The 18061-nt window shown below is 41.6% G+C and overlaps 1 protein-coding gene across 2 annotated transcripts in view; it reads right to left on the bottom strand.

Moving 5' to 3' along the window:
* Positions 1-18061, bottom strand: part of DPP6 (dipeptidyl peptidase like 6) — a 423216-nt gene that overhangs the window by 107906 nt on the left and 297249 nt on the right. For both annotated transcript variants that reach the window (XM_040592220.1, XM_040592221.1), the window contains exon 7: positions 2294-2375. In XM_040592220.1, coding sequence (XP_040448154.1) covers positions 2294-2375 — 82 coding nt within the window. The remainder of the gene's footprint in view (positions 1-2293; positions 2376-18061) is intronic.

Below are 18061 nucleotides of genomic sequence, written 5' to 3' on the forward strand. Positions count from 1 at the left end.
AAATAGATGATATCGATACATGTAAAAGCCTGCTTATTTCAAAAAGTACAGCTATAATTTTATTTTAAGGTAAGTAAGTGGCAAGGAAAAGAGAAAAAAGGGACTTATGTTAGACGTACACAAGGTAATGCTTAAACTACCAGTAAGGTTTTCCTCACCTACTCTGATTCCAAACGCAAGAACAGAGAATACAGCTGAATTACAGGCCAACAGATTGACATAATTGTAAGGAAAAAAGAAAAAAAAAAGAAACATACCGAACAAATCCACTGTTGCAAGGTATTTCTAAGATTCATATGGAATTCAACAGTAACAGCAATATTTGAAAGTACTTTAAAAATTACCTGCCATGCATCCCAAGAAGGGACAAGTAGTGAGCTTGATGTCTCGGGAAATTCTTAGGGAATTAAGTTTTCACTATATATTTTTTAATAAAAATTGGTGGAAAGTGGTATTAAATATTTCAGCATTAAAGGATAAAGCTGGGAGTAAAGAAGACTTTTCTTCTCCTGGACTGTATATACTGTCCTGTTGTGTATATAAATTGTCCATTTAGGTATTAATATTTTTCCTTTCTGTATAGTTATGTTCCTTTGGTAGAGAAGACAATGGAGGGAGTAAATTGATCATCTTGACTTTGGCTTGAAAAAAATTAGATTTTCTTTTCAAGGTGGAATTTAAGTACACCCAGTCAGCTTGGTAAAACTAACAGGAATGTGAATCAATAACATGCTGTGACTCAAGGTGCTGAAGGCATGCAAGTTCTATATTAAAGCAAAGCTGTATTAAAGAAAGGAAGATTCACTTGTGAAATGGAGAAAATCACTAATGCAACTTAATATTGGCTTTCAACTAGCAGATATATCTTTTATTATACATTATGAAGCTCAGTTTGTTATACCTAAAATAGAAAGAGCTAGTGAACAGTGAATAAAAAATTGCTGGTCTGTTTTTGTTTTCTTTGCCATGTCCTAAAGGTAGTCTCTAGTTTTGAACATAACGTGTTATCAACTGATTGTACATGATTATCAGTTGGGCAGAAGCCTGGCGATGAGATCGCATGTGTCTGCACCAATGAATAGAAAAGAAAGCGTTTGGTCCTCATCAGACCCCAATCTCTGAGAATCGATACACACTGCTCAGCAGGGATCTGTTGGGCAGGAAACCAAGGAATTTGATATGGCACATGTTAGAGGATGAAAGTGGGGCATGTACAGTGTGCAGTGAAAAAAATAAGCTCCACAGAAGTTATTTTGCATAGAGCTAAGGGGCTGCTGCATCTCCATTCCTATCAGATTTGAGGTCGATAACTCTCACAAACATGATTTTCCTGATGGAGCAGAGGAGAGACTTTCCTGTGCCTATATCTGTTCTGCTTCCTCCAACCTGATTTGCAGACTGGCAATTATACTGTCTCCTATTGCTATTTTTTTAAATTACAAAATTTGGATACAATCTAGTTAAGGACGCAGACAAAAAATCCCCGAGAGAGGACTAGGGACAGGACACACATGCCAGATTTTCTTGGATAATTAGCTTTTAAAACTCATTTCTTGGTATGAAAATTCAATATCAAAAAAGAAGTTGCCACTTTTTCTTTTCTTGTTACAGTACAAAGACAGCGTTTGGAATACGTAAAACCTTAATACTGGATTTGCACAAAGAAATGAAGCCAGGGGATCTGGCCAGGAAATAACGTGCTCTAAAAATGGGCAAATCCAAGATGGCAATGGTTGAGGGACAAAACACTTGAGATTTCAGGACTGTTGCAGTATGAAAGGCTCCAGGAAACACAATGAATCTGTTTTTGTTAAAAGCCAGCTCTGGAAACTTCCCAGAATACGCTCCTACTTTTGCAAACAACTACAGGTCAAATTCAGAGCAACTCTGTTCTAGAAAGATGTGTTCTCCAAACAGGGCTGCTAATATTAACATATCCCTAGTGCCAAGTTTGCAAGTCTGAAGATGCCCTTGTGAAGCAATGACATGCTAACTAAATCATACTATCGTGTCTATCATCTGTCCTGTGTCCAGCATTGGGAGAAGCAGGTGCATCCTCTCAAAGAACTTCCAGAGTGTTCCTCCTCTGTGTTTTTAGACATGATTACTTTGCAGTAAATATATACATGGGAATTTTATAAATAAATTACATGATAAAACAATCCCCATAAAGATGCTAGCAGCTACCCCACAGGTTTCAAGAAACTAGTCAACAAAGAATTATTCTTTCTTTACTTCCAAACAATAGCAGCATGGTCTCTAAATTAATTTGCACACTTGTTCTTTCTCTTACCAGCTGTTGCCCTTTTGGACCCCAACCAGCATACTGAAGCTTTGCATTGCTGACCTCAGGGGGATACAAATTCTGGGGATCCCTGCAAAAAGAGAAAAATAAGATTTCAGCTTCAGAAATGTCCTTATTTAAGCTGGTGCACACCTGCTTTGGAAATCCACCATGACCTCGTAAGGCATCTTTCAGCTGGAATCATCTATCATTTAGTGCCAGATTTCAGTAGATTTTTTTTACCGTAAGGTAAGCACTATAACACTAGCAAGCATTGGTAGGATCAAGTATTTAACTGAAAATTTCTGTTTCTTATTAATATGAAGTTAAACACATTAGTTCCACTGCTGACTTGCCTAAGCCTTAAGAATTAGTCAAGGGATGACAAACAAAGTAATTGTATTTATCAACAGTGACGATGTCCACAAAGGATAAACAATTATATATTTGAATCATACTGCCACAAGAAAAATATAATTTCATCTTCTTTACCCTGTGGCTTTTCTGCCTAATAATTTTCCTTTGAACATGATGTCAGAAAAGTTTAGCAACTGTATAACTGATGTGCAGCCTGGCTTGGAAGGGAAAAGCTGCTATTAATACCAAATATCTCATTTTTTATTTTTTTTTAAGAAAAGAAAATCAAAATGCTTTTCTTGCTCTTTCATCCATTACCTTCATTTTGTAGCAGAACATCAGTGAGATGTAGCAAATGCAATATAGAAAAAGGAGGCTTTTTGGTAAATGTCAGAGCAGCATAATGTCATTTTATCACAGCACAGGCAGCATTGCCTTGACTGTATTTATTCTCAGCACAAGTAATTACATTACATATGCTGAAGTCACATTGCTACAACTCTGTGTATAGTAATATTCTGCAAACAAGAACACTAATAAAGCCTGTATACAGTATGCATATCTCATTAGCATATCTCAAACTGCTTTAAAAAGTAAGGGTATTATCATCATTGGTCTAGAGATAGGAATAACAAGGCGATTTGGGGCCAACATCACTTGAAGACAGAGCCAAAGCCTGCCCAGCCTTCAAGCAAAAGGCCTTCTCTTCTCGTCTTCTACAGAGTTCATTCCTTCACTAAAGGAAATGTTTTCCAGACCATATTTTCAAAATGAACAGAATTGAATGGGATAATCAGACACTAACTGAATTCTCTTTATTGCTTGTTTTGTGACCTGGGGCTGTTCCACAGTTACACTCCGGCTCTGCCCTTTCAGGCAAGAATTCCCTTGGCTGCACGTTCTTGCTGCGCTGGAGCTCTTGTAGCAAGTTCAAAGATAGCAGCAAGAGGAATGTTTAGAAATCGATTTTGTGCAGTCTTTCCAATGTGAAACCCCCTAGCTTTTCCTGTCCAAAGGCCAGCTAGAATCAGGACAGATCCCAGATGAGGACACTGATGCCTACAGTCTTCCCCTTCCATAACTCTTGCCGTTGGAACAGCAACTTCTGCTCTCCAGCTAGAAGGTGTTTCTATCAGTGGTTACAAACCATAATCTGTAATGTCTGCAAGGCCCCTGGGAAGAGGTTTGTGGAGCCGATTAAAATTAAAGTGCTCAAAATGAGAGGTTTGATGCAGATGGGATCCAGTAGGAAGGTGGAGGGGCAAGAGCAGTTTGTTGAGCCGCTGACCCTTCAAGTCTGAGCATACTTCAGGGTGCCCAGATAGCTTTTGGCTCTATAGGCAACTGCTGCTGGTGGAGTAAAATTAAATCTTTTCTCCTTATGGTTTTTAACCAGAAGATTTCTTTGTGATTAGCCTAAAGTCATTTTTGTAAGGTATGGATAAGAGAACACATAACTCTTATACTGAACTCCTACTAATAGCAGCCACAGAATTCCTATTCCAGTAAGAATAGACATACAACTTCTTCTGGATCTTTCCAAGATTGTATAAATCAGCTACTTAAGTTTCAAGTCAGCTGTTCCCGTTAAGACTCAATCTCTTTGGTTGGCTGTCTTTATTATCTTAACAGAGAGTAACCTCTGAGTGCAGAAGGAAGAGAGAAAAATAGTGAATTAAATCAAAACCTCTTATGGGAAGAGAAGAGGGGAAAAAAAAAAAAAGTACTTCACTGTCAAATGAACTATCTAGTTCTTGGGTTATTTTACCCATGGTGTGGTGAGAAAAGGAGCAAGACATTACAAGCATAGGGGGAAATAGAATCCTTAAATAAACAGATTATACAAATTAGAAGAATTTAAACCTGTAATGCTTCAGATAACACAGGCGGAGCTAAGGGACAGACATACCAATTACAGCCAATAATTCAGAGCAGAGCCCAGACAAGTCCTGTCAGTTCTGCTCACTGTATCATCTTTTAGAAGAGGAAAACTCTAACACGATGAGAAATGCTGCATAAACCAGCTTTGGTAGCTAATAAGGCAGAAGGAATAGCACTGCATTCGATCTACCAGCAAAGAGCTCTGCTGCAGACAAAAAAGCAAAGTCATCTTCCTTTCTCTGGTAGGGCTGACGAAAAACAGAATTGCATTTCCTGAATTCCTTCTTAAGTTGTTCAGAATGGCTGGAAACTTCTTTTGTAGCAAAATCTTGTTTGTTTGCCTTGAAACCTTTTGATAAATAATGCGGGTAGAAAGGCTGACTGATGGAATTGCACGTTGTCTGGAGGTGCCTGATTTACAAACCTCGTTATCATAAACTGCCCCGATATTCATCACATAACAGAATGCACGTCCAGGTTGTGATGCAGCCCAATGGAGGCAGGCGTAGCCAGGCAGCCATCCTTGTCCTGGAGCTATTTTCTACCACAGGCTAAGAAAACAGTCTAAGATCCTAATTTCTCCCCTCTAAACACTCCTGAGAGATGGACATTCTCCTCCTGGTAGATTTTGGCTTGTTCCTCATCTCTTCTGAAGAGAATCCTCTTCCTTAGAGTAGCAGCATTCACTCCCTCACCTGCAGGAAACTTCAGCCTGATGCACAAGGGGACCGAGAAGGCATCCCTCCTTGCCAAGCTTGATCCAGCAGGCTTCAGAGAAACTGCAGGAATGATCTGGAGATGGGATCTGTTAGCAGTAGCCAGGGGAGACCAGGCTGTCAGCAAGCCTGACAGTGGCATGAAAAGAGAGTTCACCTACTTGTGAACCTTACCATGAAAGACCAGATTCCTACACGCTTACTCGGGCTACATTGGGTGCATGGTCTGTGGCGGAGTATGTGTGGACTCCCTCCCTGGCAGATCCAAGCAACCCCTTTACAAACCCATTATATCACCTATAGAGAGAAGAGGAGGAGTTGTCTACACAGCTGCTCTAGGCAGGATGGCCATAACCCTCTACTGCTCTTCCCCCGAAGGCTCCCAGTGATCCACAAACTGAAAAACCGTTTGGAGAGCAGCTATCACACACATTTCCAATTATCTCATACTATTCCGGACCTTTAACTCTCCTTGGTAAAAATCCCTTAAGGGACTCAGAGCAAATGCACACCTGTTCCGCAGGAGCACTCGTCCAGTTTCCAAGTGCTGCATAAACGGGATCTCACGCCAGTCAGCTCCTTCTGGGAGGTATGTTATTGCTGATAAGCTATAGTCCTCAACAGCTACATCCTTCCTTCTCCTTCAAAACAGCCTGCTTAGAATTCCCCTGTATTTTTTTTTTATAGAATCAATCAATATCATGGGTCATCTCAGCCTCTCCAAAGAGCCAGTGCTCCTCACAGACCCTCATAATTAGGGCTTGTTTGGATCTGAGCCTTCCCCTTGTGAGCTCATTTGTGCTGGATGCTGGCTTGCAAACGGGCTGTTCGGAAGGCAGCCTGGGCATCTCCTGTTACTGGTTTGCATGAAGAACCAGATTCACTGCATCCTCTCACCATCTTCACTATTTCCTTACAGAAAAGAACCTTAATCTTCATTTCCAGCCAAAGAAACGGCAGGACCTTGTTAAAGGGTTGTGTTATTTCTTTCCTCTCTTAAAATGATTGATTTTTAAAGCCCAGGAAGGAAGGGAATAATAATGTTGTTTTATGCCAGACAGAAGATGGAGCAGGTGCTGTATAAACTCTCTCGTGTTAAGACGACGTTGTCTGGACCAGAGGCTGACAAATTGCTTCAGACACAGGCATGATTTCAGCACAATGTTCAAAAAACATTACTGAAGTAGTAAACTGTTACATTTGCTCATTTAAATGAAGCTTTCTGCCAAAATGTCTTCCCTTAAAATTTCTGAATAAGGAAAATTTCTGACTGCAATTAGCATGCTGTCTGCCAAATCATTTTTGCTTGTAATTTAGATCGGAACAATAAAAAAATCTTATCAATCATATCAGGTTGCCTGGTTTTGACCTTAAAAAGACACTATGACTAATGAGGAACTATTTTAAAGAAACTGTTTCTTTTTTTTTATTTTTCCTGAAAATTTTACATCTGTGTTCCCTCTTCTGACATTTTCTGCTGTTCTAAAGAAGACCAGTTTCCCTCAGGGACTTCACGGCACTGAGTCTCCCCCTGAGCACAAACATGACAAACTGTTCTATATTAAGTTCTTCAAAACAACTTAAAAAAACAATAGAAATTTTCCACTGTAATTGAGGGACAGCTTCCTTTTACTTCAAGAAAAATATTTTGCAATGCCAGACTGAAAAATTCTGAAGCTGAACAAGCAGTTGAAGTCTGCGGTATGATATACGCTGTTCTTTTAGGGTCTGTTTTAATAACTTTTAATTTTAATTTCAAATACAGAACAACAGGTTTTGTATGGAAATTATTTGCACATGCTGCCAATGTGAGCAAACATACAGTAGTTTGCACCAAGGGCTGCTGACACGCCCATTCTCCAAACAAATAACCCAAACTATGCATATAAGCTGGAGTCAGTTTTTAAGGAAAACTTCAAACCTCCTTGCTTAACTATGCCATAATTTTGAAAAATATAAAAAAGTATATTAAGATTTCCGTAGTATATGCAAAGAAGCTGGAGAAATAAAAACAGTTATAAAAAAAAAAGTGTGGGGAAGGCAGAAATATCCCTTTTTGTTATTTGCATCAAGCCAGCACTGAATATTTTGAAAGACAACAGCCCTAAGCACATCAGCTCACAGTACTTTAAGCATTTTTCATGGTTAACTATAAAAAGTATCTATCTGTCTAAATTATCTGCCTCAGCACCAGAACTCGGTGTCTTCATGTCTACATCTAATAGCGTAAAATCAGACAGCAGCTTAGACAATTTCTTCTTCCTTAGAAAGAAGAAAATAAAGAAAGAGTTACAAACTACCAAGTAGAGAAGAAACTGGAAGGGTTATAAAGAACTGGAAATAATATTTAAAAGTTTTTGCTGCATGTTGGAAAAAAAAGCACACTGAAGAAAATTTGAAAAATGAAATAAAAGTATGTAAAACACGTGTTCAGAAATGTACAAAGAATCATAGATAAGGAATTGGAGAAAGATTTCCAAGAAGCAGGAATGCCATTTCTTGAGAAGCAAAAATGCATTCTTAAATGATTAAATGACTTGTTTACTTAAGTATTCACCAAGGAGAAAAGGAGACAGGTGCCATTAAGAAAATTCCTTCCCAGGAGAGACACAGCTCTGCAGAGACTCCCAGTGAGATAGAATAAAATATAATACCAATGGGGATCAAAGACTTGCCAGAACAGATAGTCAAGAAATCAGACTGTCAGAAGATGCAACTAAAAGAATCCTCCTGGAATTCTAATAAAAGTGCTTAAATGGATGGGGAAGGCTTTTCCATTCATCTAAGCTTGTCCGCTATAAAATATTTAATGCACACGCATACACATATTTTCCTGACAGCACTTTTCAGTGAACAAAAGTAGAAGGAGGTAATGGAAGTAATTTGAACTTATTAATTTCATCCACAGATACACATCAGATCATTCAGCTGCCCTTGAAAACAACTGAACTCACCAACAATTTGTCCAAGATGAATGAATTCTATGGATTTAGAGCATAAAAGGCAAAAAGCAAGGGAATCTAAAACATTTGACCCTAATTTGGCAATCCAGTCAGATTCAAGCCAACAACATGAGCTCAGAGGTGGTTTTGATTATAGTCTGTGTCTGTAAAGCATCCATCAATGTAAGAGCTGGCAGTGGGGCTGCAAAATCTTGCACAATACTAATACCACTTTAAAATCAATCACTTGTCAGAAAAGAAGCCACTGACGTCCATTGGGTATTATGTAAAATGATGGCACAGGCTTGCCTTTCTGGTGAAGATCTGCAAAAACTTATTTAAAAACGCACTGGAGACTAGGACATGGCTAGGAGTCCTGGTAATGCAGGCTGGAGGACTGCAAGCCATTGATCAAAATCTCTAGGTTTCCCTGAGTAAGCAAACACTGGAAATGGTCCTTAGATACCGGCAGCATTACTTTTTAAGTGATGACATTATCACGTTTCTCATGTGACCCCTCTAAATCGTGGATGACAGAATGAATTTTTACTGCATTTTTTTAAAAGAACTTTTGTTCCTGGAGTCATATTTTGTCTCCTAAACAGACAATGAGAGGTGATAGCACTCAGGTGATAAACACAACAACTTAAAAGTAATTTTCTCTTACTCATGTAATTTTCTCCTTACTTTGTCAAGGTTTCTCAGCCAACTCTGATCTCAGAGCTACTCAAGGCATGAGCTAAGGTAATGCATTTATCAGGACTTCAAGTCTACTTATCTACAACAGAGGAAGAGAAAAATGAGAAACTACATATTTGAATGCTATCAAGAAGGCTAGTCAGGATTACAGCTAGCCAAGGATCAGTTATCCAAAATACAGGCAAAAAAATACAGGTTGAAAAAAGCAACTCAGTAAGCACCGAGATGTTTAAAAATGCACTAGTAATAGCTCAACAATGGTGATTCTGGGATGAATGTACATGGTTCTTCAGAGCAACTCTGCCAGTCTCCAGGAAAGGATGTTTGTGATGAAACCTTAACATTTCCATCCAGCTGACCTTGTCTGACTTCTAAGCCCTAATAACAATATAGCACCATGATGTGATGCCTGCAGAGAGCAATATGGGATTATTAGTACCTAAAATGAGATACAGCTGTGATCTCCTGCTACCAGAGCCAGCAGAAGTACCTAGTTACAGTCTGACTTCACTGGATGCTAGGTCACACTTTTAATTGGGGCAAGAGATTGATTCTTGGGCTTGTGCTCTAAACTAATCTAAAGGTTTGTGCTACTGGGTTTTAGACAAAATCAGAATGACTCAATATTCTCTGTATCTTTGAAAACTAAGAGTCTTTGAGCAAATCCTGTTTTTTCTCATGTCAACAGGATAAGGAGTTCCTGGAGGTTTGTGCATAGGTTCTCACGAATATTGAAACATAGTACTCTTCTAAACAGCCTGTCCCCACATAGACCGTGTCCTCATTAGTTAAAAACAACAAGGCATACACTTAACAGAGCCATTATTTCCATTTCTTATCAACAGTGATATGATCACTTTTAAGGAACAACACAATTAGCCTGATTTCAGATACAGTTTAAAAGTGGATTCTAAAATACTCTCCTTATCTAAAGGACTAAAGTACCGCTCTAGTCCTATGTCTCTGCCCCATAACAGAGATGTATAAACCTCAAGTATACACACAAGAGGAAATGCTTGCATTTGAAATGGGGCGTAACTTTTGCCTTCACAACTCTGCATCTGGATGGTCCTTTCACTCCTCTACCTCCTTCTCATGCATGACATGGGAAAACAACCTTTTCTATTCTTGTTCTTAAATTTGCAGTGGAGCATTCAATAAACAGAGGGTTAGGGTAAGGGATGAAGAGACGTTAGGGCTGGTGTAACACGGCCTGGGCTATCAGCCTGGAGTTATCTCACTTTTGCCATAGAGACTTTCTCAGTGGTTACTGCACCAACGAAAGCCCTGGCTGTAGCATCCTTTCTCCACCCAAAGGTCCTTTTTTGCATTTCCTTATGTTTCCCATTCCCTTCTTCCCTGTATGTTCTGAGCTCTCCAGGGAGGCAGGATGCCTATTTTCGGGTTACAAGACATTTTCAGCCTATTACATTTGCTTAGTGCCTACCTAAGTGTGAAGTGGTCACAGAAGCAGGTAGCAAGGACGAAAGGGAACCCCAGGACATTGCTGAGGCACACAAGTGTTATGGCACAGACAGCTACACATACCTCAGAGGTGGGGCACCCATCACTATATAGCCCTCAGCAACTGGGCACAGGTTCCTTTACAGCCCTCACTATATAACCTCAGCCCAGGCCCCATTAAACCCCACAACAGCAAGGAAATGCCCATAATCTTGCAGGTTCAGGCCCTCAAAACTAGCTTTTTTTTTTTTTTTTCTTTCAGTGCTCACAAAAAAATGAATCTGTGTTTTGTAACATGCAGTACACACTCTTTTTGCTGTGTAATCAAACAACAATGCAGTAGTTGAAGTAGGCTGAAAGAGCTTATCACCCAACCACAGCAACAAATAATCAAGGTCCAGGCTGCAGGATGTAGCGATGGGGCAAAACCAGCCCCCTGGGAGATGCATGTTTCTTGTTCCTGTTTTGGTGGAAAACCCCACAGAATCTTGAATATTAGGACAAAAATACAAACAAAAATATCCCCATCCCCACTATGAACATCCCTACATAGTATGAAATCCCCACATACAGAACAATTTTATTTCTAGGAAAGCGATGAATGGGAACAGCAATTGTACAGGCTGTGGTTAATTGCCTATTCAGCGCTATGCACCATCATTTTACACATTCTCTTTCCTCCACCTTTATTTCCCTTTTCTGTCAAAACTCTATGTACTAACTCAACCCTGTTGAGAATGAATAAGTAGGAAAACCCATGCCAACGTGCAAAGTTTTGGTGGTGGTCAGTGTGGGGATGTGTACCCTGCAGCAGTGTCTACGGTTTGGGGCTGACTGCAGCCTGAGGACCAGAGGAGGTTCATTCGCACTGACACACGCAGCCATTTCCAAATCCAGGAAGTTTCTCACCAGCAAAGCATATTTTATTCAAGAACAGAATTTAATAGGTGCCCTGCCTCCATTTCAGGGGGTACTGCCTCAGACAAACACTATGGGAGAGTTTGCTTCAAACCTTTTGTCTTTCTGTTTTTTTCCCCCTGATGAGCCATAAGCTATTGACCTTTTCTGTAACATAAGGAGGTGGTTGCTGGGCTTTTCTCTGCTAAACTGCTAACATCTGCATCTAGCTATTAATTACCCGAGATTTTTTTTTTCAGTCTCAGCAGTCGTTACTGTAACCCTTAATATCAAATCCTCCCATCAGGGGACTACTCATTATTATCGCTATACATGGTTTCTAAGGTGTCCACCCACATCACAGCTGATTCTGGAAGAGAGAAGCGTGTGGTAAGAATTGCTTTGCCTACACAGGAAAGGAACTTTTCATATAAAAAATGCTATGGAGTGACCAACATGGGCGAGCAAATGGCAAATCCCCCAGGGAAATGATACGGTGCTAAGCTGCTGAAGTGGATTTCCTCCCACCAGCACAGCTGAGTCCTGCCTGAACTGCCTTCCAAGGCTGAGCTGCTTTCAGCCTGCCACTGCCTGGAAGTGAGTGATGCTCAAATAATGGCTTTGCTTAATAAAATGCTGGCTCTTTCTTTTTTAAAGAGGTACAAAATGTATTCGCAAGCAATAAGCCAGTATGTGATTTAACCACTGTTCCAGTGATTTACAGAATATTTAATTCAGATCATTATAAAAAGCAAGAAGCTCAACAGCTCCATCAGGGTTGAGCCAAATGCCAGTAAACTCAGCTGAAATATTCCTATCCACTTCAGAGGATTTAAGGTCAGGCTTCACAATCAAGCTATCAAGTTTACCTGTTCCAAGGGCTACACCACACTATGCAGCAAAGGTGCCTTAATTAACTCTACAAGCTCTTTCAAAAAGACGATAAAAACTATGGAATAACAATCCTTAAACAGGGAGGAAAGAGAAGAACTAGCAACGGCAGATTCTTTACAAACTGCAGAATATGTTTTTCTACTTATTTAACAAACTTCACGTTGTTCTTTGGTTTCACATACCTTTTTTATAAGGGCTTGTTTCAACCTCTATATATCATTGTTGGGTGAAAATATTAAGTTCCTCTAAGTAAAATGTAATTAGCTGAGAGCAGACTATTAATTACAATACTTTTTCCTCTAAAATGTGGGCTCTAGTAGAAGTTTATTAATGTTAACGAGTGAAATTGTGCAGCACTCTACAGTAATTATCGCTTATCCCCTCTGTTGGGTAAGCAATATTTCTCCCCTTGCTCTGCAGGTGGGGACACCGAGGCACAGGAAGTCTCTTTAATGCTACAGAGAAGGGGCATAACAGGCAAAATAAGATAAAATAGAATGGTCTTGGTCAGACAGATGTCTGGAGCAGATCCAGTTCCCTGAAGTTTTTAAAACATGATTTTAAATAATGAAACATGTATTCCTCTTACTGTGAACATGGAAATGGGAGCATGTGCAAAGAAAACCTTGTTGTCTTTCAAAATATTCTACAATAGGGTATGCACAAATCTGATTAAGTTTTCTTTAAATAACTTTAACCTCTTTCCATCCAGTAGCTTGCATAAAAGGAGGAGACAGGCACATTAGTGACAGCACTGCAGACAGGTCTACAGACATGACTTTAAAAATCTACTCGAGTGAAGCATGGGCACAGCTCCTCCTCTGTTATTGCTATTGTGGGTCTCCAGTGTGGATTCTGCACTCATTCCACTCATAGGACTTCTCTTGAGGTTACTGGGAGTCCAGTGTGGGCGATGCCTGCAGGATTTTACAGGTCCTCAGCAATGCAGACGGCTCAGCTCTGTGACTGCTCCTCTGATCTACTTACCACGTTCCTCTCACTACACCGTATAAATTTGGGAAGAAACATGGATGCCACTTAGAAGTAACTCCTTCCTTCCCATACACAAAACCAATGAGGAGTGGGAATAACTGATTTTCTCTCTGATCCCTATAAGCATGCCTGGAAGCTCCCATTGACGTGCCCCAGCTGGATGTGCTAACACTGTGCTGAGAGCTCACACCAGGGGGTCAGCACTAACCCCTGCCACTGAGCTGTGCTCAGAGGGAAACAGTTCATGCAGAACTGGATGAACACTATGAGGTCTGAGGAAACGGATGTTTTATTTTGGGGAATGCAAACACCACAGAGAAGTGTAAAAAAGTATAAGATTTCTGCTGGCCCAGCAAAACCTTAAAACATAGAGGTACCCCCTCAGCTGTTAATCTAAAATTAGCTCTTGCTTAGGACCTAGATCAAACCACTGGTCCAGCAGCACGCACGGGTGTGAAATGGCTTTAACACTGGTGAGGGAAATCCTGTAACAAGGTCAGAGAAATGCTCTGGCCGGTCAGAGCCTGACCATAAAAACCCTAAACAAACTAAGCTTCTTCCTTTCTTTCAGTGAAGGATGCGAATGACTACGCTCATCCATACTGGACTCAGCAGGAGCAACGTTATTAAAACCCACGAAAGAATAAAACAATTTTCAGTGACTGGATTTCATAAGTTGGCTGTTGCCTACATTGTATTGCTAAATTTTTATTTTCCAAAATAAGGAACAAATAATCCTAGGAAATAACTGCATATGATATTTGTGTCCCACATTCTCCCAGCACCTTGCATGAGAGCATCCTGTTCCGCTTCTAGACCTGCAGATGCTCTCGCAGCACCGATAAATTACAACTGGCTGGCAATTACAATGTGGCAAGTGCAAAACTTGGGCGGGGGGGGGGGGGGGGGGGGGGGGGGGGGCGGGGGGCGGTCTGGGAGGAGCTTTGCAAAAATATTTCTTATAGAATTAAGCAGTTACCGGAGAGCCGATGGGGCGATGTGGTGGCAGAGCCCACGGGCAGCCAGCGCAGGGGCTGGTTCCACCAGGTGGCAGCCGGCGCCAGCGGCTGGGTTGGGCGCGCAGCTGGAGGGACACGCGGGGTGACCGGCAGCAAAGCTGAGCCGAACATGACCCCGCTGCACCCCTCAGCACAGGAAAATGGGAACTGCGGGCCTCAGCCGGCTGCCCCGGTGAAAACTGGAAACTATGGGCTGTTGAAAACGGAAGGCAAACGTGGCAAGCACGGTAGGGGGTTTCTACCCCAAGTTTAGCAAGAGGCAGTCAGAAGGCTGAAGTAAGAAAAAAACGGAGGAGAAATGAAATCTGTGCAGTAAGTACCCCTGCGGAGATATTCACTCTTTCTCCTACCTTGGGTTTATTTAAATTTTTAGACTAGATGCTTGGAGTCTATGTCATTGGCATGTATTAGTTGCCCTGTAGAGAGCCAAACTGTGCTGCTGCTCCTCATGCGGGGAGTTTACTTCCACAATGGCTCCAGAAAAAAGCGTTGCAGTCCTGCATCCTGTATAAAATAACGTTTTCAAACGTCTGTTTTAAGGACATGCCCAAATTGGCTTGTCAAACTTATGGAGAGCTCAGAATGAAACTTGGAAAATGCTGGTACAAGCCCCTTTTGACTTCAAACAAAGCCTGAACCTGGGAAGTCTGCAGAACACAGTGAAAATAATTAGAAATTTCCCTTTAAAAAGCAATTTATGCTGGCAGATTAACGTCACATTATTTAAAAAGTGATGCCACAGATTAGATTAATTCGCTTACTTACTAGTTAGTCTCAGTAGGGGTTAGCAGGGGCATGAGTGGGTACAAAGTCTGTACTGTCTGGCCTTCCTGATGAGGCAGATCATAGCTGAGATGAGGAACAGGGTAGGAAGGGCACCAGGAAAGCCACACTGTCACAGCCTGTTTCCAGGAGTGTTTAATGAGCAGGAGGGATATTGCAGAGGGGAGTGAGTTTGTTCACCAGCAGCCACTGCCTTGGCTGCTGGTTTGGAAGTACGCTGAGGCACCACTGGCACACACTGATGGGGTGGAAAGCTGGTGCCTACTTGCAGAAGATGACTAATCCGGGAAAACAGTTTTTACAAATGGCAAAGGAGCTGTTGCTCAGTGCCAAGAACTTTTGTCACTCATGTGGAAGGCAAGGATGCTGCCTTTGAGTTGCAAATTCGTCATCACCAAAGGACCTGGAATATCAAACTGAACTGAACCTTGTGCTGTGTCAGTGTGCTTGGTCTGCCCTCAAGAATCTTCATCCACACATATCCATCACACCAATGTTCCTGTCCTAAATATGAAATACGTGATGAAGAGATTTTTAGTCCTTCATTCAACAGAGGCTGCACTTTCAGTTGAAGTATTTCATCACCTGTTACATCATGTTCAACTGCTACACCTGTCCTCTCTCTCAATGCACCACCCTAAAATACATGCAGAACTCCAAACGAACAATAAATGCCCACATTCCAGGGAAATAGTAATGTGCCACCCTTTCCACCACGCACATGCCCTGTGACTACCCAAAACATCAATGCAATTGCTACTGTACAATATGGTTTGCAATACCTCTGTAAGTGTGGCATATGAAGGTGCAGACCCCAAGTGAGATCCTTTACTGCCCACATAAATGCTGGTTATATACAACCACTTACCCACCCAGGTTCTGCCCTGGAATACACCCAGGTGTAGCAAAGCACCTTTGCAGCCAGCTCACACTCCACCAAGCTGTTTACTCCCTCCATGCTCACCTGAGGAGGCCTCTTCTTCCCTGATACTTAAGCTGGGGGAGGTGGTGGGCTTGCCCCTCGCTGGGAGGCTTTGGGCAGCCCCTCATTGCAGACAGGTGTGCACAGGGCTGATCTGCAGGTGAGCTCAGAGAGCCAGATTTAGTGTGAATTGCTTCCTCACTACACTTTAAGGCACAATCACTCTGCAGCCTGGCACCCAGACAAGGAACGAAGCCTTTTCTCAGAAAGGGCCCTTACATATAAGTACCTACAGCCCAAACCACTGTGTAAACCATACCTGTACCAACAGGACACGTAGCAATCCTTCCAGCCCTCCTCCTGCCACTGGTTGCCTGATCCATCACTATTTCACACTGCGGGGACACCAATGCCAGACACACCTGTGTGCCTTCTGGCACCCCTTCACTTTCCAAATCTTGCCCTTATACTGGGTACTTCTCTGACACATCCAGCCCCCCAGCTGCCTGCACCAAACCAAACATGGAGAGCAAAGAGAAACACAGCTGAATGTGCAATATAGTTGAAGCTACGGGGAGCAAGAAGCTGGTTGTCAGGGATGAAAAAGGATGATGAATTAGTAGTAGCAAACTTCCTGGACCACTATATTGTTATTTTTTAGCCTTTCTAATGCCTACTATGTGTGATACTTCTATTTTTTCCACCTTTGTTTTGTCTGGAATAGAACTGTGCTGTCAGTCAAGTGCTTTTGCTCTTAGCCAGGATTACTGCAGATACAAAGCTTATGTGCTCATGCTGAGTGTTCATCCTGGTTTTCTACACCTTTTCAGCCCACAAGCTAATTTCGGATATATTGCCAGAGAGAAGTTTTGAAAAATTAAATAAAGCCAGTATATTCGAGTATGTGTGTGTGTGCAAAACCAAAGACCAGATTGAGGCAGGGAAGGAAAGACCGAAGAAGTCTGGAGCACATCACACTGGGAGAACAGAGCTTTGACATGGATGATAGTGAGAAATGTCCTGATTCCCATGTTCTAACTGTACATGGAAACAACTTAACCTCGAGCTTATGATTTTTTGTGGTGAGTCAATCATCAGATACAAGCTGTAGGGAAGCAGGCTGCACAAGCTCCAGGGCTCACAGATTTTAAAACATGTATGTGCCTAGTACAGATGTTTTTGTACAAAGTATTATGTCTCTGTTGCTAAGTAGAAGCCAAATAAAGTTATTTCAGCTTTTTGTTGTTGTTTGGGGGTGGGATGGAGGATTTTTGGTTTTGTTTTTTTTGTTTCTTTCTGTTGGGTTTTTTGCGTGTGTGTGTATGTACAAGTGTGCTTGTCCTTGAAGAACATCTGAATGTCACTGAAGTTTTTACAAGGAAAAAAATGCTGAGTGATGTGTTTCTATCTTGCCATTGAATCTGTACTTCTCTATTGCTAAAACCCCTTGTTACTGTACCAAAGACACCGGACTGGAAAGAGGACATAGCCTCAAAAACATAGGTGTTTGTTGCAGTGTCTGACTTTAGGACTTTTGCCTTTAAAATATCATTCGTGTGGTAAACAGTGAGGTTCCCAGGAATGCCCAGTGGGAAGGCTGCCGAGCCGCTGGACACAGGCATGGTGGGAGCTGCCTACAAAAGCAGTAGGAAACACTGAGCACCCAGGGGTGGCCAGGGTCCTGCCTTCTCTCAGGGGCAGGCGCCTGGCCCGTGGATGCAGAAATCAACAGGACTTTAGGACATGCCCCTGTGTTTTCCTAAGTCAGAGACACAGTAATCCATTTAATACAGTGCTATGGGTAAGAGAGAGTGGGTATAAACTGAAGGGGAAGGTTCAGACTGGATATAAGGACAAACTTTCTCCCCATGAGGACAGTCAGGGGACAGGTTGCCCAGTGAGGCTGTGCAGTCCCCAGCCCTGCAGGTTTTCAAAACTCAGCTGGATAAAGCTCTCAGTAATCTGCTTTTCTAGCCTGTCTATAAAACAGGCAGATTTCTTTAAACTTTGCAGGTTTTGCCATCTATCCCAAGGATCCAAAACATCTACTGCCTGTTTAGCCATAATGTATAGAAGTGACAACTTAGTGAAGAAGTGTAGCAAATACTGAAATTATGTGGTTTGTAACCAGTCATGTGCGATGTTCTACAGAAAGGGCAAAACACAAGTATATCGTCCCTTTATACCATTCCCACACAGTTACCAGCAGT

Source organism: Falco naumanni, chromosome 4 (assembly GCF_017639655.2).
Source record: "Falco naumanni isolate bFalNau1 chromosome 4, bFalNau1.pat, whole genome shotgun sequence".
Lineage (NCBI taxonomy): Eukaryota > Metazoa > Chordata > Aves > Falconiformes > Falconidae > Falco > Falco naumanni.